A 19,015-nucleotide genomic window follows, 5' to 3' on the forward strand; every position below is an offset into this window, starting at 1 on the left:
TTCAAGTACACAGAAGCCCAAACAGCCCCCATCAGCCAATAAGTAGTGACTGTCTGTGGCATCTTATAGCAACCCCTTTGGTACTTGCCAGAATCTACAGACTGACAGTCTGGACCTGGGTGTAACCCCTTAACGTCAATGGGCCAAATTTAGACGGCAAATCATTTTTAGTATGAAGAGTAGTATAAAACACTATAATAACAGTTGCAGCACCTAAGCTAACATATTGGTTGGCATATTGGTTGGCATATTGTGGCAATAAATATTTTTCATGCATAGTTTTTATAATTATAGGTTTTACATTATATATATTTATAGATTTTATTATTTCTACAAAGGTTTTGAATGGGCTTAATCTGAGTGTAAAATCTGGGCAGACTGTGGCCTTGGTTGGGCAAAGTGGATGTGGAAAGAGCACAATAGTCCAACTCCTACAGAGACTGTACGATCCAAAAGAGGGAACAGTAAGGCCATTTTTAGTTTCTCTTTTAATTTATTAATAGAGAAATACTTCATCTATATACATTGCAAGCCTGTTTAACTGTAACTTTTTCTTATTCAGTTGGCTGTGGATGGCCATGACATCAAATCTCTGAATGTGACATACTACAGAGAGCTAATAGGAGTGGTCAGCCAGGAACCTGTCTTGTTTGGAACAACAATTAAACAGAACATTAGATATGGAAGAGACGATGTTACGGATGAAGAAATTGAAAAGGCTGTTAAGGAAGCGAATGCCTACGACTTCATTATGGCTCTGCCAGATGTACGTATTTCAGGTCTAAAGGTGCAGTTACCACCCAAAGTGTTCTCTTTTTCTAATGGTATATGAACTGCTTCCCCCACCAGAGGAGTGGGCTTATAGAGCCTGCACTCCAGTTTTTTCTAAAAAAAAAAAAATACCCCTAGGCTGTCCGCATCGGGAGGGTGCTCCTGGTGCAGGCAGCCATGGTCATAAGCGTGTGCCATAACTTGCTCATTAGGTGGGTGAGATGCGAGTTAGAAGCATCCACCTCCCATATGTCACATGCATGCGTATAATGAGCGAGCAGGGAGTCTTGCTCATTATACTAATGTTCACTAAATAACATAGCCGCCTGCTCTGGGAGCTCCCTCCCTGTACGGCAGCCTAGTATTGGTGGGGGCTTTTTTTTTTTTTTAGAAAAACAAATTGTTATGGGAAATGTGCTGTTAGTTTCAGTGTTAGGCTTAGTAAATAATTATAAATAGTTATGTATTAATTGGTATTTTGCATGAAATGTACTGGGGCTGCTGGCTTTCCTGGGGCCTTTGCAGTTACAATGCCTGGCATGCCCACTATATACACAAGTATATGCCTAATGCTGGGAGACACTTGTGAGATGTGCAAGTTTCAATCAGTATGGCAGCATGCATCAGAACAATGCAGCTGCCACTGGCCCCAGGCCAAATGCTGTCTATTTTCATATCTAATGGTATACTTTTCTCCATATGAAGCTGGCAAGGGGCAGCTTTTTTAACATACATTTTTTATTTAAAGAAATATGAAACGCTGGTTGGAGAAAGAGGGGCACAGCTGAGTGGTGGGCAGAAACAACGTATAGCAGTTGCCAGAGCCTTGGTGAGAAATCCAAAAATTCTTCTTCTGGATGAAGCCACCTCTGCTTTGGATACTGGAAGTGAAGCTGTTGTTCAGGCTGCTTTAGATAAGGTAACTTGTAACTGTGTTAAATGTTTTTTGCCTTGTGTGTTTTGTTTCACTATATTATTATATTATAATATGCCTGAAGCAGGGACCTAAGTAGTCCCGAACGCTTGCATTTTTAATCTTCTCAGTTAGCCCGTAAATGGTATCACCTTGTCTGTATATTCTGGTTTTGTGCTATGGGTAACACAGTGCAACACTATACCACTATAATATATTATTATTACAACAGGACGCCATACAGGGAAAATCACCTCTGAACTGACTGCAATGCCACCAGTTTGTATAGAATTGCCTGCAAAATGTGTGTGATACATTGCATGGTCTACCAGACTCATAAGCTTGCTTATGACATTCACCCCTGTTTCTATATCCCAAAGGGGCTAAAATGAAATACGTAGTAACCAATGGCAATGGTCACAGTTACTGATCACCAAAACAAACATCTGATTCCATCCAAGTATTTCTGTGTTGTATCTTTATAGTTACAGTGTGCTCTAAGTGCAGCTCAATATGTTGCCTAAAATGTTCTAATGATCTTCATCTCCAGGCACGTAAAGGTCGGACCACGATTGTTGTAGCTCATCGTCTCAGTACAATATGGACAGCCGATGTTATAGTTGTGATTGATAATGGTGCTGTGGCTGAACAAGGAACTCATTCTGAGCTGATGGAGAAAAAGGGTATATACTTCTCTCTTGCAACAGCACAGGTACATTTCATATTCTTAATTCAGACTAGCTAGATTTTTAACAGCAAAAGCTATATTCATCTGAAACTGCTTTGTAGCTGTCCCATCTTATAATAAATCTGTCAGAAGAGCAGATGTTGGGATCTACCTATAAGCCAACCACTGGGAATTGTGGGGATTTAAGGGTAATAAGATGGCCATACAACTAAAATCTGCTTTAATCAGGTCTACAAACAAGCTGAAGCTCAATATCGCCAATGAAGTGATTGGTCAAAATGAGTTTAACTGCGTTCTTGGCATTCTTCTGTAAATCATATTCACAACTTTAGGCAGGCCTAGAACATGGGACACAGTAACACCAAAAAATGAAAGTGTTTTAAAGTATTCAAATATAATGTACTATTGCCCTGTACTGGTAACACTAATGAGTTTGCTTTAGAAATGCTGCTATAGTTTATATAAATAAGCTGCTGTGTAGCCATAGGGGCAGCCATTCAAGCTGGAAAAAAGGAGAAAATGCACAGGTAAAATAGCAGATAACAGATAGCTCTGTTGATACAATGGTATTTTATCTGTTATCTGCTTTGTAACCTGTTCCATTTCTCCTATTTTCCAACTTGAATGGCTGCCCCCATGGCTAAACAGCAGCTTATTTATAAAAAGTATAGTAGAGTTTCTGAAGCAAACACACCAGTTTTACCAGTGCAGGGCAACAGTAACTTTTAATAACATTTATACATTTTCGCTCTGGGTGTTATTGTTTCTTTCAGCCCTGTCTGATCAACGTATTTGTGTGGTGTGGCTGCTTAAAATATCTCTTACCTCCTTTACTTCACGTTTTCTGATTAACCCTGAGATGTCAGACAAAAGGAACAATATGAAGATAAATAGTATTAAAGATTTATTCCATGTTCAAGACTCATATTATGAAATACAAGACTGGTCTAAAGGTAATTTACTGAAATGGTTTTTTTTCTACATGACTGGGGGTCCATGAGTGCAGAAAACGTACCCTTAAACAACACAAATGCAACCTATTTGTCATGCTGGGGAAAAGTGCTATATATTGTATATTTGTAGCTTGATGCCAAGAATAGAACCAGACCCACTGCAGTCAGTACATACTACTCTGCTTTCTTTTCTAGACTGTACAGCTTTCTGATGATAATGAAACTACAGAAAAAAACCAAAATGGAATAATATATGAAAAGGCTTCCCTGATACAGCGTTTTAATTCCCAAACGTCCCTGAAAAGTAAAATATTGGAAGATGAAGATGAAGAAGAAGAGTCCAAGGTAACTTTTACATTTCTGTGATATTCTTTTGATATCCATAGTATGTCAGCTACCACTAACATACACTGAGCACCAGTATCAGGGATCCTCAAACTATGGCCCACACCCCAAGGTAATTTACACGGCCCCCGGTGCGTCCTCACCCCTAGCATTGGGGAGCGGGAGGGGGGACCTGGGAGAGGGACTACAGAGCGGGGAGCAGGAGGACACAGCAGGGAGCGGGGGAGCTGGAAGAGATAGGACAGAGCGGGGAGTGGGGGAGCTGGGAGAGGGAGGACGGAGTGGGGAGTGGGAGGACACAGCAGGGAAAGGGAGGACACAGGAGCGGGTCGTAGTTTGAACTTGCAGCAAGGGGCAGGGAACAGGCAGGAAGAGTGAGGAGCTGGAGGGAGGGGTAGTCAAAATATTTTTGACTACAATAGTCAAATATTTGAGGGACCATGAACTGGCCTCCTGTTTAAAAAGTTTGAGGACCCCTGACCAATAGTGACACAGCTTTTGGTTGCTGGGAAAAAGTCCACGTGGAAGTCAGAAAGCTCTGGGAATAGCAATAATTGCAATTACTTAAAAGTTTATGTTTAAGGAAGCAAACTGAATACACAGTGTTGCATAAGGGAACCATACATTTGTTTCTTTTCCAGTAACAGTTAATTTTTTTTTAATCCAGGCAGGATTATTGAGAAAGTTTACAACAGTATCAGTTTACATGAATAACACTGTAATGCAAAGTTACACAATATAGTAATAGTTAATTTAGTGATTAGCAGGCCAAGCCATAAGTAATAATGCAGGTACAAGCTGTTATAGTGATTGTTTTGATATCTGCAAGATTGGCAATTAGGCAAAACATTTAGGGGCAGATTTATTAGTAATCGAGCATCATGGTAGGGGGGAAATTGTAAAATGTACAATTTGTGACTGAAGAATTACTCATTTAAAGCAGTTTATCAACTTTGGAAGTTTTATCAGCAATGTTGGATGAGAGCAAAACCATCCCTCATAAACACTGAGCTCTGTATATTCATTGAAATCTTTTGTCTGCATTCAAGGGGATGTGTAACAATGTATAATGATCTGTAAAATAAATCATTTATGTTTGTTCTTATAGCCTTTGACCTCAGCTTTACAAATGTTCTCAGTTTGTTAACCTTAAGGGGCATATTTATTAACACTGGAGATAAACATCACAGGTGATGTTGCCTATAGGAACCAATCAGCAATTACATTTGAACAGTCACCTAAAAGTTAGAAAACAAAAGTGAAGATCTGGTGATGTTTATCTCCAGTGTTAATAAATATGCGTACATCATTCTATTGAGTTCAGACTCAGAAAAGACCTCAAGTGATACAAGAAAGTGATACAACTGGTGATCCCATTAGCCTGAGAAGCCTGAGACTGTCATATATATGACTTATTGGTTTGTCAGCAACCCCTATGCAGTTGATACCCAGACTAGACATCCTTTCTTTATTCCAAGTGGTAAGTCAAACCATACACAATCTGGAGTAAATGGGTTGGCAATTGAATTAGGGATAATCAGATGGCAGGGGATCTGCAAAGCATATATCCCATTATAATATTAAGAGCAGTTATTGGACCTGTTGTTCCTGATCTCCTCAGAGATACCTTGTGCATTTGCTTCATAATTGAAGGGATGAAAAGAGGATGTTATCCTTCTGTCCCTCAAGACCCTGCATACTAAACTTGCTAGTCCGAGTGTGAAAGTTTAAATATATGACCCCAATCTGCAACTTTTTTCCCCAAGATACTTTTTGTCCTTCTTTTTAGAACAGTAAGCTATAAGCTACTGTATTTGTCCCAATCAATTGCTAGATGTAGACAGGCAATGCCTAACTAGCTCAAATTTGCCAAAAAAAAAAAAGTGCCAATCCCTGCACTGGCTTCCCCTACCATCCAGGATAAAATTCAAACTAATGACTCTCACATTCAAAGCAGTTCATAACTTTGCCCCACCCTACATCTCTGAACTCATCTCTAGGTACCATCCAACCCGCTTGTTATGCTCCTCTACTGACCTGCTCCTCAACTCCTCTCTCATTCCCTCCTCACACACTCGCATTCAAGACTTTGCAAGGGCTGCCCCCCTTCTCTGGAATTCGCTCCCACAAACTATCAGACTTTCTCCCAATCTCTTTGCCTTCAAGAGATCTGTAAAAACGCTTTTATTTAGAGAAGCTTACCCTAACCTTGTTTAAAATAACCTCAGTGTGCTGCTAAAAGCAATACCCTGTGCCACACCTCTCACAACTCTTTCACGCCCATTCCCACACCTTGTGTCTCAACCCTTTTTCCTTGCAGATTGTAAGCTCTTTTGGGCAGGGCCCCCTTCACCTCTTGTATCGGTTATTGATTGCTTTTTATGTTACTCTGTATGTCCAATGTATGAAACCCACTTATTGTATAGCGCTGCGGAATATGTTGGCGCTTTATAAATAAATGTTAATAATAATAATAATAATAATAATATATTTCTCCTAGTTTTCTTTACAAAATAGAACGCAAATTTTATATTTACAAAGCAAAGTGTTTATATCTGTGCTCTTCCAAAAATAGAAGTCAAAACCATTATGTGTTTTTTTGTCTTTTCAGAAAGATCTTCCCACTGTGTCCTTTTTCCAGCTTTTGAAACTAAACAGATCAGAGTGGCCTTATATTCTACTTGGAATCATTGCTGCTGGGGTTATTGGGTCACTCCTTCCATTATTTTGTATATTTTATGCCAGGATTATAGCTGTAAGTAATCTGGAAGCGAGTGATAATTTAACCATTTTACATCACATTAGTATGCACATGATCAGCCTGAATATTTATCAAAATAAATTATTTTCTCCCTTACAGGTTTTTGCATCAAATGATCCAGAAACAATCAGGAAAGAAAGTGACCTTTGCTCACTTATATTTGGACTCACTGGTGTGGTAATTTTGCTTGCATACATTGCACGGGTATGTCTTTCAACTTGTCATTTGTAATGGTACATTGGGTACATATTGTAATTGTGTTGCTATGTGTATTCTTTTGAAAAATAAATTGGGAAGTTTTTGTAGTTTAGATGTTTATAATTAGAAAGTAAAACAATGTCTGTGTTATTGTTGTTTTGTAATTCTATGCAAACAGCAATTCATTTACTTATAAGTATAAGCTGCCATTAGTGATGGGCGAACTCAGGGCATTTCACTTCATGAGAGCGTTTGCAAAATCAGAAGGCAAAATGACACTGTAGTTAAAGGACATGTAAAGCCTACATTTGCCTACAATGTATATCAGTTGGGCACATCTCCCTCACCCAAATGGCATCATTTGTACTGCATATATCCCCTCCGCTTGCCAGCACCATCACATTTTCCTAAAGCAAATAGCAGCTTTCACCTGGTGGCCATTTTCCCTTTGATACATAATTGGATACATTTAAATCTGCAAACAGCCTACACACACACAGACCCTTATTCAGCATACATTTCATCAAGAATACAGGCTCACACAGGCACAACTGTCTCTGATAAAAGTTCTGCTTTGTTTGAGCAGTGTAATGGTAAAGCTGAGCTCAGGAGAAAAAAATTGAAGCAGACAGCTAGAGCTGAATTTCTATGGGAACCAGCAACTCCATCTCTTCACTGGCTGCTAGACTGGGGGGCATGTTTAGTAACCTGGGCTTAGAACAACTGAGCATGCCCACAAGCCAACAGCCAAAGCAAATTCCTGAGGGGGGAGGGCTCAGTAGGGTACAGGAGTAGAAGCAAATCTAAGTGATTAAGGAGATATTGCAGCCTTACTATTAACCTCTGGACAAGATTTCAAAGAGGCTGTTCACTGATTATATTTTTGTGTGTTGGGTTTACATGTCCTTTAAATCATTTTAGATTGGAGTTAATGGCATCTGCTGGGAGTTTCTTTTTCTGGTGAAAACATTTGCTGGCAAACGCAGATTTTGCTGCCAGACAACAGTTACACCTAAGGCTTTTAAATGGTAAAATGGCAAACTTGTTTAATATACAGAACCAACCACAGGAAACATACTGTGGTCAACAAATAAACACAAGTGAAACTGTAAAATTAACTCAGAAACTAAATTGAAGAATTAATTCATCAATGGGGGTGCAAATGGATATTGCTAATGATGCACATAAAATGCTAGTTAGTATGTTGTAGTTGCAATACCTAAAAAAATGTCAGCCATGAAAATTTGTATGCACTAGATTTTTGAATCTCTATATATCACATACAGTATATTGGGTAATCCTATGCATATTGGCAAACCTGCAAGACTCACATGTATGGTATTTTGTCTTTGTGTCCAGGAAAATATGAAGAACAAATCTTGTGTTGATTTTTAGAATATTTGTGAAAAAGATTTGCAATTTGGTACAATGAAGTGAAAAACACTGTGTTTTTCACAATTTACATGTCATAATCTATTCAAAGGGTTGTGGTTTTCATATTTATAGTTTTGTATTTGGATCCAAGAACAGTGATGAGTAAATGTTTTTCTCCAGGTAGGGATTCATGGCAAAATTCTGCTTTTTGTGGAATTGGTAGCCTTGGGCTGGCACAGAAGCCCATACATAATGTACAACATTTGTCTAACACATGCCAACATTCTGGCTTTTTTGGATTATGTTAATTTAGTTGCAGCAAAAAACCTGTTCACCTCCATTTTTTTTTCCAAATTGTACCTTTTGGTGTTTCTGCTCTGACAGGGTTATATGTTTGGGAGATCTGGAGAAACCCTGACAATGCGGTTAAGACATATGGCCTTCAAAGCAATGATACAACAGGTCAGTGAGAAATGTCTATGAAGATTTTCATTCATCCAGGTCATGGTATATCTAGTATAAATAAATCTAAAGCAACTGGACTTGTTTGGTAATCATTGAAGACGTTTCACTACTCATCTGAGCAGCTTCTTCAGTTCAACTGACTGGTATGGGAAGTCCTCAGCATATATACTCTTCCACTAATCCAATGATTACATAGTGCCATTGTGATTGGATTAGTGGAAGAGTATATATGCAGTTGAACTGAAGAAGCTGCTCGGATGAGTAGTGAAACGTCTTCAATGATTACCAAACAAGTCCAGTTGCTGTAAATTTATTTATACTAGATATGTCAGTGAGAAATATTCCTTTACTGCATGGCAGGAGAAAGGAAATGATGCCGGGACATCTCATTCACTAAATGGCGCTTTGTTGCACTTTGTAGGACATTGCGTGGTTTGATGACAAGGACAACAATACAGGAGCACTGACGACAAGACTTGCAACAGATGCTTCTGAGATTCAGACTGTAAGCTTATTTCTATTCCTAACCATTTATGTACAGAACATTTTTAACTTCATGGTGGAAGAGTTTTAAAACATATCAGTAACAGTTAATACATAATATGGTAGCATTTAAATGCTTATTTTCTCAAAAGGAATGCCACCTATACACAACTTAAGCCTTTCGAAAAAAAAAAAACCATAATTTCATGCAACTTTGCAATATACTGTACATCAGTTAAAAAATATCCATTTATGTACAGAACATTTTTAACTTCATGGTGGAAGAGTTTTAAAACATATCAGTAACAGTTAATACATAATATGGTAGCATTTAAATGCTTATTTTCTCAAAAGGAATGCCACCTATACACAACTTAAGCCTTTCGAAAAAAAAAAAACATAATTTCATGCAACTTTGCAATATACTGTACATCAGTTAAAAAATATGCAGTTTTCTTCAACATTTTTAATGTAATAATATAGTTTGGAACAGTTACCTATGCCTCGCCCCCTGTTCTCCTGCTGATCTGGTGACTACTTTGACACTCAAAAAAATGTACCAGTAGTTGACTGTCCGCATGCCTGCCTTCAGCCTGCATCCTCCAAATCTTCTCAATCCCCTGCACACATGATGACAATAAGGAAAGGAATATTACAGTGCAATGCATTATGGGTTATGTAGTTATTGCATGCTGTCTGTACACTGAGAAGTTGTTACAATTTGAAACATCAATGTTTTAGTCCCTCCTCCCCTGTAAGGATTTGAAATGATGCAAAAAGCGAAGAACTGTTTTGGCCAAATGGACTGAGCATACACACTGTATGGTTGCCTTTCTATTGATCTGATCGTTTGTACAGCACGCAAAAATCATTGGAACAACAGAAAGGAAGAGGAGGTGCAGCTCTATGTACTGGCCAACATGCCTGATGCCCAGTGGTGGGCCAGCATACAAATTGTGTAGATATAGTACTGCATTACTTTTTATTGTATGCAATATGTGTACTTTCTTCCCATTCTATGTTATATTTCTTTTTTTGGGAGGAATACTCAGGCTGTTGATTTCTTTCTGTCATTTCTATTTAGGCTACAGGCTACAGACTCGGTTTCCTTGCAGAAAATTTGATTGGTATTGTTCTGACTGTTATTATTGCATTTGTATACGGATGGGAATTGGCTTTGCTGGGTCTGGCAATGGCCCCTTTTATGGTTATCTGTGGATTGCTGGAGTTTTCTGCACTGACTGGCTTTGCTACTCGGGATAAGAAGCAACTGCAGAGGGCTGGAAAGGTGAGACTTTGTATTAAATATTATATATATATATATTACCTTAGTTATCATCTTCTAAATAGCAGAGCAGCATGTGTTGAAGCAAATGGCAGAGCCAAATGGAAATTAAATACCTGGCAGATTTGTCAATGTTTGAAATGAGAGGTCACCAAAATAAAATTTCCTCACTATCAATTCATTCTTGTGGGATTTTTAAAACATATTTATCTATGGTTATCTATAACTTTATTAAAGTAAGAGTTCACCATTTGATAAATATGTTTCTAAAAATCCCATAGGAATAAACAGAGTGACAGACTGATGTTTGTCAATTTGTGGTTAAATTAACAGATAACATAAAAACATGCCCATGCATAGCCAGATTTATTAGAATTGCCTGAATGGTAATAACCATTTTGGCCAAAAAAAAGTGTTGATGAACTCATTGGACTTAATAAATATCACACAAAAAAAACTAATAAAAAAATGTTGAATTTTTAGTTAAAATGTTACGTACAATCACAAATTTCATTTTTTTCTTCTATATTTAGATTGCAACAGAAGCAGTGGATAATATTCGCACTCTGGTATCATTAACCAGGGAAAGGACCTTTGAAGAGATGTACTCTGAAAGCTTACAGAAACCATACAGGTCAGATAACAAATGCCAAGTTGCGAGGCAACGTTGGGCGACTTCGGGAAACCGAAGCATCGTGTATGCCATCCCACCGTCAATTTACATACTTGCCGGTACCATATATACCAACATCAATATATATGGCATGTTGGGGAGATTAGTTGCCCACAATAGCAAAGGTTTGTCTCAGGCGACTAATCTCCCTTTGTGCCACTGTTCTTATGTGCTATGTATGTACACAGAAGCTGCATTTTCTTATTTAGTTGGAACAATTTCAGTGGAGCAAATCAGCCATTTAGTGTTGTGTAACTTGACACTGAATGGTGTAAGGAGTAAAGTTGTTCCATCCATTCCTGCAGGAATGTTAAATGTTTATTTTAATGTGCATTAGCAGCTTAGCACTGGGTGGAGTAATGGGAAAGGTTATGCACACAGGAAGGGGAAGTGAAGGGGAGGAGCACAGTATGTGGAAAGAACATCCAGCAATAAAGCTAAGTTCTACCATGCAGTCTCACATCTCTGTATGGATTCTTCTAGTTCTGCTACACCCTGCACAGGGTCATCAAGTGGAGCGTTTGCTCTGAAGCTGTGATTGTCAGTGCAGCTACAGGGATATGATGATTAAACGGATTAATGACCGCAGGCAGTGGAACAAGCACTTGACCTTAAGGCTAAACTCAACAGGAGCTTTTGTAAGATGTTGTTAGATCAGCAGAATGCATCTCACAAGTCAGATATAGTAGCATGGGACTGATACAAAGATCTGATGTGTAACCTACATGAAAGGATTAGCACCTGTCGGAAGGGAATGCTGCACGCTGCGTCTTCATCCGACAAGATAAAATTTGATTGGGTCTGACAGACTATTTTTCTTATTGAAATACATTAACTGTCAGATGTAGATGCAAGAACAAAATACACCATCTGACTTTACCGCCTACGGAGATTAGATTTTGTGGAATCCTACAAAATCTTCTGCTGTTGCACGGTGTTGCATGGTGTTGCGAGCTGTTGCAGGATAAGATCAGATAAAATTTGACCCACAAATCTGATCAAAAGTTCTGTTGGAGTTTAGCCCTTAGAACTAAACACTGAGTACATAAAAATCCATATATTGCCTTTATATGTTTTTTAACACACCTCTCAACACACCTGTTTATATCAGTTCCAAACTCAGCCCCCTGTTCTGTTGTCTTCTGAATGCACATCAGGTGCATGAAAATGCAGCATGTGGCATCTAAAAAAAAACATGATTACATGCGAATGCCATAAAATGCAAGTCTGAACACTTATGAGTACAAAGCCCCACCTTGAGTATGCAGTGCAGTTTTGGGCTCCAGTCCTTAAGAAGGATATTTATGAGCTGGAGAGAGTGCAGAGACGTGAAACTAAACTGGTAAAGGGAATGGAAGATTCAAACTATGAGGTTAGACTGTCAAGGTTGGGATTGTTTTCTCTGGAAAAAGGCGCTTGTGAGGGGACATGATTACATTAGAGGGGATTATAGATAGATAGTGTTATTTTTTCCCATAAAAATGACCAGCGCACCAGAGGCCACCACTTTAGATTAGAGGAAAGGAACTTTCATCTGAAGCAGCGTAGGTGGTTGTTCATGGTGAGGGCAGTGAGGTTGGGGAATGCCCTTCCTAGTGATATTGTGATGGCAGATTCTGTTAATGCCTATAAGAGGGGCTTGGGTGATACTTACATCTACAGTTAGTATTGATGTTGGTATATATGGTTTCTGTATGTGAGTGTGTAAATAGGTCAGTATAGGTTTACGTGTGTGTGCTGGGTTCACCTGAAAGAGTTAACTTAACTGTGTAACTGTGTAACCAGGCAGAATACAATGGAATAAATGTAGGTGTGTTTAAAACTGCATCTCAAATGTGCATCAAAGACATAAAAAAACACTTGTGTGCAAGAAGGCCAAGGGAGTTTATAGCACAGCTGATAGCTGTGGTGGTTGTAAGCTATAGGTGGTTATAAGAATAACCAGCTGGCCTGAGACAGTAGCAGACCGGGCAGAATAAAGGCCTTTTTTATTGCACCTGGCAGACTACTGCTAATGCTGCTCAATGAGATGCGCCATGTGTGATGCATGTGGAGAGGGGACAGATGGATCTCTGCACAAAAAATAATCAATTGAGCATTTTTAAGCAGAGGTTGGACAGTAACTGCTCCTTGTGTATCACCGAATAGCATTATCAACAGTGACAGGCAGATATAGAATTTTGTATAAATGTAGCAAACTTAATAGACAAATTAGCTGACTTTAATCCTAAATCTTTTTAAATATTGTGTTCTTCTTAAAATCTGTTTTACAGGAACTCCCTGCGTAAAGCACAGATATATGGACTGTATTTTGCAATTGGCCATGCATTCTACTATTTCACCCATGCAGCACTTTTCTGCTTTGGGGCGTATTTGATCAAATATGAACGGATAAATGTAGAGGAAGCACTCCTGTAAGTATTAGCCCTTGGGACTGAGTGAATAATTTTAAAACATTGGCATCATGATCAGGCACCCCAGTCACAATTAATTCAAGTCTCGAGAGTAGATCAACCATAATCATCATTTTTTATATACAGTATTCCCTAATTTACTGTTAGATATACTGTTATATATTGTTATATATTTATTTGTTTTATATAATTTCTATTAAAAAAATTTCATTACTCTACCTAACCGTAGTAGAAGAAGACAGGCAGACTGAATAGGATATGAGTACATAGATCAGTCTTTTAGTAAAATAAGCTAATTTCTGAACCACCCATACAGTGGTGCCCATGTGGGATCATTCTATTGGCACCTGATCATATTTTTACAGTTGGACTGTACAGACTGTCCATATTGCTGCATTTTCTCCATTAGGGGAATGTTAGAAAAGAAATTCAAAGTTTCCATTTATTAGAATGGCAATTACTTCATTCATGGGTCAGGTCATTGGCAGAGGTCAACATTGGCAAGTGGCAGTGGTTTGATCCATGCACTGTGGGGATTTAGGCAATTGCCATTCAAGTATATGGAGGGGCATTTCAGAGTGTTTTGTCCAGCTGTGATCCACTTGAACAAAAACCACTTGGAATTGCCTGATGTATTGTCCATAGCTAGTCAAGTAAAGATTTTGGACCATTAGGCTACACATGTGGTTGGTCAAATTATACAGATCCACTTGTTTAGGCCTTTCTGGAACTCTCTGGCCCAGATGGCTATGGCATAAAGTTGTAAAGCATCAGCTTCTCCAATTTTATATTTAGAAAGGGACAAGCAGGTAGTGAGAAATGAGTTTGAAACAGCAAACTGTAACACCAACAGCTAAAAGGTGCTTTATCTTCTGCTTTTTTGAAATGTCTACTTAATGGACTAAATGAATAGAATATACAGATGTTTAATATGCAGATTAACAACACATCGGAAACAGGCCTAAAAAATGCAACTTAAAAAGTAATTATGTGTTTGCTTCACAATTAAATGTGTCATAATTGCAGCACTGAATTATATCAGATTTGGGTATTTGCACTGAAAGCATAATTTTGCCTCTTTCTGCACAGAGTATTTAGTGTCATAACATTTGGAGCCATGACACTGGGAACCACGTTAACCTTTGCACCTGACTACGCTAAGGCCACATCTGCTGCTAGATACCTTTTTGCCTTGTTTGAAAGCAAACCGGCAATAGACAGCTCCAGCCAGCAGGGGCAGAAACCCGTAAGTACACATTTCTCTTTGCAAATAAAGAATTGATTAAGGTTATTATTTGCAAGCCACTGCAACTAAGACATAATTAACTGTTATTTCCTTAGGGGTGTTTACACTGACAGTTACATCAAAATATTCCAATAGTCATTGCAATTGTATTATTGATTTAAATTCATTTAATTTGTTTCACTGTATGGGGTCGATGTATGTTGTACATCAGCCCAGAGCAACTCAGTTTATGCTGCTGCCCTTCCCCCCCCCCCCAATAGTACCAACTGACAAAAAATATATTTATAATACCGTGCCTCTCTTCTGCCACTTCCTGAGCAACTACAATTCCCAGGAGAAAGTGAATTCTAGGTGGGACGTGGTACGTGGGATTTCTACATCCACAACCAGCCTTAGCAATACATATAAAAATTGTACTTACAAATCACAGAGAGCAGAATTAATCACATTATATTAGCTGCAACTCAGCTGTACTCACAAAGTATTCAGCATACCCTTAGCCCCCCCCCCCCCATTTGTGTATATATATTTTATTATGCCTTTCTAGGTAGAAGCAGGTGGGACTTCTACTTCCACATAAAGTAGAATAAAATACATAATGTTCTATTTAGTCCAAGTGTAGCCACCTAGGTGCCCAATACAGACAGACAGAAAGATAGCTAAACATTACACACAGAGCCCTCAAATCAGCCAATTGTGCTTTAAGAACATATTCTGAGCTGAAAGGTCCCACCTGTGTCCCTTGGGATGCTTGCACAACAATAACACTCTTTAGGAAGGAGAGCTTGCACATAAAGGGGGGTACATTTTGCACATGATTGAAATCTAGTTAAGATTTAACCAGAAGAAACAATCACTTATGTCAGGGCTTTTCAACTGTAGGCCTTCAGACTGCTAAAGGGCTCCATCTCAAACACAATATAAAATAAATAATATTAGAGTGTTAGAGAGCACTAACTTATGTAGCTATCCAAGCTGCAACTTATATAAAGGCCCAAAAGACCACAATGTGGGTTATATAGGAGAGTTTACATAGCTAATAGCTGACCAGACACTATTTTAGTGTCAGGCTGCAGAAGCTGCCAGAAAGATGGGCAGTATTATGAAGAGAGAGATCCAGAATCAGCACAAGCTGAGTTTTTAAACATCATTATGGGACACTTGTTCTTGCCCAGTTTGAGGGGGGAAACTCCAGGGGGGCAAATGCCCCCATCCTTGCCCCTTACTGTGGACACCTATGATGCAGATCAAAACACCTTTGCATTGTGGAATAGTGATGCAAGGCAGTCCTAACCTATGGGTGTTCATAGCTCTCTGGCTTTATGGCAAATGAAAATATAATTCTAAGCTAACTGAAAAATTGTAATTTGTGCATATTAGAGAGTTACATACAATAATATTTTCTTTTGTTATGCAAATGTATGTAGGACACCATTAAATATATCTTTATTTTTTTTTTTTATTTGAACCTAGTCTAAGATCCCCTCTTTTGGCAGGATCACTAAAGGAGTGGATTTTCTGCTATGCCCACCTAAGGCCAGATATCAATGGGGAAGGCCCAACAGGGGGGCCTATACATGGGCAGATAAGCATTCAAGTCGATCTAAAGCTGGCCATACACGTGGCGATCTGACGATGTTTCGTACGACCATCGGTCACACGAAACATCGTCAGATCCGCCACACACCATTCAGGGCTGAATCGGCAGGTAAGGAGGTAGAAACAATAGGATTTCTACCTCCTTCTGCCGATTCAGCTCTGAAGGGAGAATTTTGGTCAGGCGCCTTCTATGGCGCCCGATCAAAATTTTCTAACTTGGCCGATCGGCGAGCCGACCGATTTCAGCAGCTTCCTGCGATATCGGTCGGCTCGCTGACATGCCATACACGCACCGATTATCGTACGAAACGAGGTTTCGTACGATAATATCGGTGCGTGTATGGCCACCTTAAAGGACTCGAATCAGCAGCTTAAATCTGCCCATGTATGGCCACCATTATATAACTAGTGCTTGCTGTCTCCATGAAATGCATCTACTGGGCTATTGGAACAACCATTTAATGTTTATACTAGGGGTGCACCGAACCCACTATTTTGGGATGCGGCCGAACCCTGAATCCTTCAGAAAAGACTCAGCGGAATACTGAACTGAATCCAAATTTGCATATGCAGATTACATTACAGAATGGCTAAAGAGATCCATGTGTGTTCAGTTTTCATGTTTATATGACAAAAATTCACGTGATTTTAAGCATTCAGATTTGGTTCAGTCAGGCAATCGGATTCCACTGAATCCTGCTATAAAAGGCAGAATCTTGGCTAAATACTGAACCCATTTGGATTTGGTGCATCCCTTAGTTTTTTTTTTTTTTGTAACTTAAATTTTTATTGAAAGATTTATCAGAAAGAAAAAGGTAAAACATCGTGGTCTGTTGTACGTTATAGTCCGTAATGTTACACAATTTTGGTACATTGTTTTATCTTAGTACTGTTTTAGATCATGTATGATATACTAGAGGGGGTATAAACCTGGATGTGTTAACCGGGGGGAAATAAACCACAACATGGCTTCATTGTATATGAGTTTTGTGTTTGAGGGCTAATACTTTCTGTTTATGAGTCTAGGCTGCACATAGTTCTTTATATACATCTGTGGTTGTAAAAATGTCCCATCTAGCCGATACTTTATTGAATCGGGGGATTGTACCCCGTATTCTGGCTGTTATGTGTTCCATTTCTCTCATATCAGTAATCCTGGGGATGATTTCTGAGAATGTTGGTGGTTGTGGGTTTTTCCACCGGTATGTAATCCCCATTCTGCATGGTGCATCCCTTAGTTTATACACTAAACTGAATAAAATCTTCATAAACTTAAGGTGGCCATAAAAGGTCGCCAAATGAGGGGATCTTCTCACTATATGCCCACCTAAAGGGGCAAACCCTAGGGCCAAATGATCAAATTACAATGGGGGCTTAGGTGCAGATGTAACGAGCTGATGCGGTCCCCAATCCGACTGAAAATCAAACCTGCCCAATTGAGATCTTGGTCGGCTAGGCCCGTCAGGGGTGCCCATACACGGGCAGATAAGTTGCCGAATTGGTCGGACCAGAGTTGGCAGCTGGAATCTGTCTATGTATGGCGCCTTTATGTTTCTTCTAAGTTACAAATATACCCATGATGTAAGAAAATGCCCTTTTCCTTGCATGTTAACCAATAGTACATCCTTATGAAAAATAATATTTTTTATGAATCACCAGATTTCTAATGCAACATTTTCCTTTTTCTTTAAAATAGGATTGCTTCTCTGGATCTTTAGAATTCCGTAATGTTTCATTCAATTATCCGACTCGTTCAGACGTCAGAGTGCTCCGAGATCTATGCGTTAAAGTAGAAAGTGGGCAAACGGTGGCATTTGTTGGAAGCAGCGGATGTGGGAAGAGCACTTCTGTTCAGCTCCTACAGAGGTTCTATGATCCAAAGGAAGGAGAAGTGGTAAGATCCAAAGGCAATATTGCATTTACATTGCCTTATAACAATGTACAGGTGCCACATTTTACAATAACCCAAGCGGTATAGCATACAATAGTTTATACTAATACTCAGCATATGCTGCATGTTAACAGGATTGGGAGTTTCAATATTACTAAAATTAGTGTATGCTAATTCCCACAAGTTAAAAATGAATGCGTCATCAGATTTACTAAGTACAATCACTTGCAAAATCTTCTGTAATAAGATTGGGCCAAATATGGGACCAAACCTGAACCTACATTTGAACATTTCAATCTGAGTAAAATAAATGTCATAATCTGGGTCCCAAAATTTGCTGCTTTTAGTTATCCAGAGCTTTAAAGTCATTATGAATTTTAATAATTAGTTTTGATTCAGCTGAACACAAAGAATTTGACCAAAGAGTGCAAAGATCTTTAGCAAAATCCTGGATTTGGTGCATTCCTAATCCACAGGCATGGAATAAGGGGCCTAAAAATATCTAATAACACTTCTCCACCCGAAAATGAAATTTTAGTACATAAGGCAAAGATTCCCAACTTCAGTTTTGGCAGAGTGCTACAGTTTTAAGTATGATCACTGGCGAAGGCTACAGTTCAGCACCAAATGAAGGGTTGCAGGTTGGACTTTCCTGCTGAAAAGGACATTCATTCAAATGATTCCCATATATGAAAAACAATAGCATTCCTTTGTAGTTCTGCTAAGTTTACTGTAAGCGTCAGCCCCATTAATGTCATTGACAAGCTATATTGGCCAGTTCACTATCTAAAAGCGATTCATATTTCTTGCTGACCTAAGTTGCTCCAAGTCTAGTAGCCCATAGCAACCAGTCAGATTCAATTATCAGTTCGTTAACATGTGTCTGTGCCAGCTGGCTTAGATCCAAGAAAAAAAATGGTCAGGTTAGGTACCATGCATCTAGTGCTGTAGACTCT

General features: G+C 38.9%; 1 protein-coding gene across 4 annotated transcripts in view; it reads left to right on the top strand.

Moving 5' to 3' along the window:
- Positions 1–19,015, top strand: part of abcb5 (ATP binding cassette subfamily B member 5) — a 46,667-nt gene that overhangs the window by 22,416 nt on the left and 5,236 nt on the right. For 3 of the 4 annotated variants that reach the window (XM_031903298.1, XM_012964461.3, NM_203923.1), the window contains 14 exon segments: positions 339–464; positions 563–766; positions 1,520–1,690; positions 2,235–2,396; positions 3,521–3,670; positions 6,282–6,425; positions 6,531–6,635; positions 8,388–8,465; positions 8,890–8,973; positions 10,036–10,239; positions 10,770–10,870; positions 13,183–13,323; positions 14,413–14,569; positions 17,865–18,062. In XM_031903298.1, the coding sequence (XP_031759158.1) occupies positions 339–464; positions 563–766; positions 1,520–1,690; positions 2,235–2,396; positions 3,521–3,670; positions 6,282–6,425; positions 6,531–6,635; positions 8,388–8,465; positions 8,890–8,973; positions 10,036–10,239; positions 10,770–10,870; positions 13,183–13,323; positions 14,413–14,569; positions 17,865–18,062 (2,025 nt within the window). 4 annotated transcript variants of the gene reach the window in all.

The sequence above is a fragment of the Xenopus tropicalis genome, chromosome 6 (genome assembly GCF_000004195.4).
Source record: "Xenopus tropicalis strain Nigerian chromosome 6, UCB_Xtro_10.0, whole genome shotgun sequence".
Classification (NCBI taxonomy): Eukaryota; Metazoa; Chordata; class Amphibia; order Anura; family Pipidae; genus Xenopus; species Xenopus tropicalis.